Raw genomic sequence first — 7,016 nt, forward strand, 5'->3', positions numbered from 1 at the left:
TTACATCAGTCTCTGTACAGAGGAGCTTACACTCTAATGTCCCCCCCCACAGTCACATTACCCACTGGACGCAGGGCTTCGTGACCCGCTGGACGCAGGGCTTCGTGACCCGCTGGACACTGGACATGTGCACTGGCAAAAAAAATTTTTTGTTTCATCTTGTTCGTTAGCGGTAGTCTGTACGAATGTTCATTTCCATTTCATGTTCATGTCCATTTTTTTTTTAAATTGTCACTTTGCTGCAATGAAAATTCGTCCGCAAACGAAAATGCGAACAGACGACCGCTAACGAATTTCGTCCAGAAAACTAGTTTTTACAAAACGAATCGCACATGTCTACTGGACGCGGGGCTTAGGGTTAGTGCACACCATTAGCATTGCGCTCCGGTCCGATTCTGGCCAGAACGCACTGCCCGCATTGCGGCCGGCTCACTTTTTTGCCGGGCTGGAGGGGGCGTGGCGGGACATTGAAGTGAATGGCACCGTAGTCACGCCCTCCGGCTGCAATGCGATTGCCCGCATGGGATTGCAAGGCACATGGTGCCTGCAGTGTGTTCGGGTGCGGTGTGATCAAAATAGTGCTTGCAGCATTTTTATCGCACCGCACCCAAATGCACTGCATGCACAATGTGCCTTGCAATCCCGTGCGGGGTATCGCCTTGCGGCCAGAGGGTGTGACTACGGCGCCATTCACTTCAATGGTCCGCCAGACCCCATCCTGCCCGGCCAAAAAGTGAGCAGGCCGCAATGCGATGCAGTGCGTTCCGGCCGGAACGCACTGCAAGTGGTGTGAACAGGCTTTAAAACGGTACCAAGAATATTCTTGGTATAACAACTTCCAGCGGAGCACGTACATTTACATGAACCCGCGGGAAGTGGTTAAAAAAAACACACACACATGACACACTCATTAAAAACACACACACACATAGCTTCATTAATTAACCTCCCTGGCGGTAATCCCAAGTGTGGCTCGGGGTTAATTTCACTACCATAAGTAGTAACCCCGAGCCACACTCGGGAATACAGAGTAGCGTATCTTACCTTGTCCGCGATCCCCGATGTGTCCTCCGGCCGATGCCGACATCTGTCTTAAGGGTTCCGTCCCTTGTGAGCGTCCGCGTCGCCGGAGGACAGAACCGGCGGGATGTTTAAAAGTTAAAAACAAACAAAAAAACAGATAGAACAGAAAAAGGAAAAAAAAATAATAATCATACTGCCAGGGAGGTTAAAAAGAAAAAAATCACTCACAAACATTAAAAAAACACACAATAAAAACACACACACACAACTAATAACAATAGTTATTTAAAAATGTCCCCCTCCCCTGCTTACCTGTTTTGCAGGAAGGGGGGACTGCATTCCTGGGGTCCAGTGTGGCACTTGGATTATCCTGATGGTCAAGTGTAGGATCAGTGTGATCTGCATCTCAGGCTGATGCAGACATACTAATCTGTATGTCAGTGGCAGCACCACGAGGGAGCGATCAGTATGATCTGCATCAGCAAGAGATGCAGTTCATACTGATTCTCCACTGGACCACCAGGGAATGATTTTCATTTAATATATTGCCGTTTCGGAAATATATTAAATGAAATGGGGGCTACTCGCGGTGGCCATTTTTGAAAACCTAATGTATGGTCAGTCACAGGGGGACACCGGGGACAGTTGCAGGGGGACACCGGAGGCACAGAGCACCCCAGGTGAGGATCTCGAGTGTGCGGCCCCATCTTCCTCTTGGGCTGCGGGGGCCCGGCCGCCTCCACCTCCTGTCCAGTCACCTGTACGGTCGGCCACCCTCCGGCTGCAATGCGATTGCCCGCATGGGATTGCAAGGCACATGGTGCCTGCAGTGTGTTCGGGTGCGGTGTGATCAAAATAGTGCTTGCAGCATTTTTATCGCACCGCACCCAAATGCACTGCATGCACAATGTGCCTTGCAATCCCGTGCGGGGTATCGCCTTGCGGCCAGAGGGTGTGACTACGGCGCCATTCACTTCAATGGTCCGCCAGACCCCATCCTGCCCGGCCAAAAAGTGAGCAGGCCGCAATGCGATGCAGTGCGTTCCGGCCGGAACGCACTGCAAGTGGTGTGAACAGGCTTTAAAACGGTACCAAGAATATTCTTGGTATAACAACTTCCAGCGGAGCACGTACATTTACATGAACCCGCGGGAAGTGGTTAAAAAAAACACACACACATGACACACTCATTAAAAACACACACACACATAGCTTCATTAATTAACCTCCCTGGCGGTAATCCCAAGTGTGGCTCGGGGTTAATTTCACTACCATAAGTAGTAACCCCGAGCCACACTCGGGAATACAGAGTAGCGTATCTTACCTTGTCCGCGATCCCCGATGTGTCCTCCGGCCGATGCCGACATCTGTCTTAAGGGTTCCGTCCCTTGTGAGCGTCCGCGTCGCCGGAGGACAGAACCGGCGGGATGTTTAAAAGTTAAAAACAAACAAAAAAACAGATAGAACAGAAAAAGGAAAAAAAAATAATAATCATACTGCCAGGGAGGTTAAAAAGAAAAAAATCACTCACAAACATTAAAAAAACACACAATAAAAACACACACACACAACTAATAACAATAGTTATTTAAAAATGTCCCCCTCCCCTGCTTACCTGTTTTGCAGGAAGGGGGGACTGCATTCCTGGGGTCCAGTGTGGCACTTGGATTATCCTGATGGTCAAGTGTAGGATCAGTGTGATCTGCATCTCAGGCTGATGCAGACATACTAATCTGTATGTCAGTGGCAGCACCACGAGGGAGCGATCAGTATGATCTGCATCAGCAAGAGATGCAGTTCATACTGATTCTCCACTGGACCACCAGGGAATGATTTTCATTTAATATATTGCCGTTTCGGAAATATATTAAATGAAATGGGGGCTACTCGCGGTGGCCATTTTTGAAAACCTAATGTATGGTCAGTCACAGGGGGACACCGGGGACAGTTGCAGGGGGACACCGGAGGCACAGAGCACCCCAGGTGAGGATCTCGAGTGTGCGGCCCCATCTTCCTCTTGGGCTGCGGGGGCCCGGCCGCCTCCACCTCCTGTCCAGTCACCTGTACGGTCGGCCGATACTTATGTAAGGTTCCTGGGCCCCTCATGCAGGCCTGGGCCCCTTACTTGACTATCGGCCGTACCCCCCTGACGGCGGCCCTGGGGGTGACTCTAAGTCACAGCTCCCCGCAGAGATTCCCCCCATCCCCTCTCCGATCCTCCAACTCTGACTGGAGGAATGGACGGGGAGGGGGCGGGCACAGCTGGCTCTGCCTCTAAATAGGCAGAGCCCATGGTCAATCAGCCAGCTGGGTGGATCTCGACAGTATTGTCGGGATCCATCCGGCTGCGGCGCTCCCAGAATATAGCTCGCTATATACTGAGCTTTGGGTCACGGGAGGAGGCTAGTATATGTCCTCCCGTGACCTTGACCCTTAAGATAACTATGAGATAAAAAGGTTACCTCATAGTTCTCTTTTAATATGGGTGTAACATTCAAAATGGTCAGAAAGATAAATGCAGCTAAATTCTAAGACATCACTGGGTTACATTGTTTGTAAACATTCAAATTGTTGTTCTAACTGAAAGAAAGTGACAGAAATCTGTGCAGGTCAGAATACAAAAACAGGCAGTGATATGGGTAAAGTCTAATTTTCTTTTCTTCTCTTACAGTTTTCTGACAGCCCCCAGTTTACAACCGATTACTTTGTTTCATCTGACTATGAAATTCCAGAGATCTGTGAAGTCAGTGGCATTACAGAATTCAGCAGAATCTTTCAACCATTTGTGCAAATGCTTGTATTTTTGATTGGCTTGTCTGGCAACACCTTGGTTATCCTTACATATGGATTCTCCCGGAAGGTTAAATCTATGACTGACATCTATCTCATTAACCTTGCAATAGCTGACCTCCTCCAGCTCATGACACTTCCATTTTGGACCACCAGTGCTATAAATGGCTGGGTATTTGGCAACGAAATGTGTAAGGTTGTACAAGGTGTGTTCTCCATTAACTTCTTTAGCGGATTCCTGTTTCTAACTTGCATCAGTGTGGACCGGTATATTGAAATTGTTCTAGCTGTGGAGGCGCATACAAGGCGCCAAAAATCCATCAAACACAGCAAATGGATCTCTTTTGTCGTCTGGGTGGCATCAAGTTTCCTTAGCCTTCCTGAGTTCATCTACAGTAAGTCAAAAAATCTAGATGGTTTTGAAATCTGTAAAATGATCTTTCCAGAAGAGGTCACCAGTACAGTAAAGAGTATGAGTAACTTCTTTCAAATTGTCCTTGGCTTCATTGTTCCTTTCTGTGTGATGATTGTGTGCTACTCTGTCATTATTAAAACCCTACACTCTTGTAGGAGCTTTGAGAAGCACAAAGCCATGAAGGTCATCATTTCACTTGTCTTAGTGTTCGTGGTCTTCCAACTCCCTTACACGTTAGTCACTTTCATGGAGACTACTGACTTCATAGGAAGCAAGCAGATGAGCTGTGAAGTGAGAAAGCGTAAAGACATTGCCATCATCATCACCAGCAATTTGGCATTTACTAGATGCTGCATCAACCCAATCCTCTATGCATTTGTCGGCGTTAAATTCAGAAAGGACATATTGCTCTTGCTGAAGAATTTTGGATGCATTTCCAGAGCAAGTTACATTAGACACTGTGGAACAAGCAGAATTTTCAGCACTCCTGCAGCAATGGAAACCAGTAGTTTTACATTGTAGATATAATGGTTCTTCAGCATACCGTCTTGTCATCTTTAGGACAAATAATGAAGAAATGTTATAGACCTAATCCATCCAGTTCAGTGATATTTCAGTTTTGGCTAGGCATTGAGTATTTGAATCATCTTCCTGCTTCTTACATTGGTTGGGGATTCCAGTAATGAGCTTTTTCCAGGGAGTATTTTGGATATATGTTTTCTACCACACAGCCAGAACACAAGAGTTATGTGTCCCAACTATTTATATATTCAACATTTTGAGAATCTATCAGGACAGGGAAACACCATAATTTGGCTTTGTTATAGCCAGCCATGACAGTTAGAAAACCAGAACTGGGAATTCAAGTGGTGACGTCTCTCTTCCTCGATCCCTGAAGAACGTAAGAAACCAACAAAAGACTCATCTTGCCAGCAACCACTCAAATCTGAAATATTATTCTGAATGATGATTAACTTTGAAGTACAACTGTGTCCAGGCTATGGACACTCAAATATTTTTAAAAAGAACCTGCCAATTACAATCCTCCCATAAGTTTATATGTGCATCTATTGTATTTTAGGCTCTTTGTTTACCTGTAGAAAGCCTCCCTTGTGTAGACATCTAAAAGGCCTGAGACTGCTGCTGGATACCTCCATTTTGGATGTCAGCAGCCCCAGAAGACTCATTGCTATCACGCATGTTTAATTCTATAATAATCTGTTTTACTCCTCCCTCGGCTGCTAAAATGTAATGTACGGCGGTCATGGAAGGGGTAGAGGAGCTTCCAGCACAAACAATATTTAGACACTTCTAGAAGGGGAGAGGCTATAGCTTGCAAGAATGGAGCAGGTGCTAGGAAATTGACTCTTTTAAAGTGGTCACATTTGCTAGAAAGTTCAGAGGCACATTGCAAGTGAAAAAACAATTATGGAAAGTTGGAGACGGTTGTTATACTGGGACCCAAGATGATAATTTTATCCCAAAAATCCATACAAAATAAACAAGCAATAGCCACGTAATATTAAAAAATATACAGAAACAGTAATTATTAATGCAGCTCTGTATTCCTAATGCATCATAGGAAAGAGCAAGGCCTGCACATAAAAACTATTGTAAAATGTTGCCTAAACTGGTGGTATGACGCTAGCTAGCTACCAACATTTTCTGTCTAATTCTGCATCAGATTCCACTGTTTGTTAAAGCTTTCCACTTTGCACTAAAGAATTGCCAGGGTTTGTTTTATTACTGTGGGTATTTTACTAAAAATGCCTTTTTAGCTTGTTAAATGTAAGGGTTTCATTACTAAGAACCTTCTCATACAGAACCCATTGGAGGTGCTCCTCTCAATTTCTGAAAGCTAAGTAACATCTTTGTCGTATTTCTTTTAGTAGTACACATTTCCAACTAGTGCAGGGTCTCTTCACCTTACAATTTGGTCTTGAGAGTTGCCTCCTCAACCTCCCTCCCCACCTCCCACGTGCTTTAGCTTCCTGTACATGTCTGTGCCATTATTCATAGCCAGTGTGCTATCACTTGATATTGATCTGATTTTTTTGTTTGGATGCAAAGTCAAATGGTGACCCTACAGAAAAAAACAAAAAAGCGCCAGAGAGGACTGCTCAACCAGTACAAACCAATGTACACATGAATAAAATTAGAATCAAAGTCTGTTTGAAAATTGAATTAAAGATTGGTGAATGAGTAAATAAAAAACACGTTTAAAAACACGTTTAAAAAGTGTGTGTCTGTAGGATGCTGCCCCAAATCAGCTGGGGAGACTGTAAATCTAGGGAAAAAACACAGATCAGAATATAAGATCAGAATAGAAGGTAAATTTAAAACATACTCACAAAATTCATGAAAGAAGTATAAAAAGTATATAGGTTAAGTCCATGGACCCAAGGTGAAGTCTATGAAAGCTGCACAGCCGTGTCTATGTGTCAGCAGGAGACTGTGTGCTGTATGATGACGCGTTTCCGGGGTCACGCCCCCTTCATCAGATCAAATGGTGACCCATTCAAACGTGTCCACAACCCAAAATGGGTCCCAGACCATAGTTTAACTGCCAGGAGCTCTCTAGATCTGAGCGGGCGTCTTTAGACGTCCGCTCAGACACGCCCCCTTGCGCACGCCGCCGGGCGAGCTCGAGCGGGAATTGGCCGCAATTTAAAAACAGGCAGCGATGCCTGTTAATATACATGCGATCCGCCGGCTGTAAAGCCGGCGGATCACTTGTATTTAGCGATGATCGGTGCGGCCCCCCCCCTCCCTCTGCTGTCCCCCCGCC

The 7,016-nt window shown here is 45.7% G+C and overlaps 1 protein-coding gene across 1 annotated transcript in view; it reads left to right on the forward strand.

Moving 5' to 3' along the window:
* The window catches only part of CCR10 (C-C motif chemokine receptor 10), a 24,206-nt gene extending 19,456 nt beyond the window's left edge, over positions 1 to 4,750 (forward strand). The window contains exon 2 of the mRNA XM_018567781.1: positions 3,695 to 4,750. Coding sequence (XP_018423283.1) covers positions 3,695 to 4,750 — 1,056 coding nt within the window. The remainder of the gene's footprint in view (positions 1 to 3,694) is intronic.
* The last annotated feature ends 2,266 nt before the right edge of the window (positions 4,751 to 7,016 follow it).

The sequence above is a fragment of the Nanorana parkeri genome, unplaced genomic scaffold (genome assembly GCF_000935625.1).
Source record: "Nanorana parkeri isolate BGI_ZX_2015 unplaced genomic scaffold, ASM93562v1 scaffold1092, whole genome shotgun sequence".
Lineage (NCBI taxonomy): Eukaryota > Metazoa > Chordata > Amphibia > Anura > Dicroglossidae > Nanorana > Nanorana parkeri.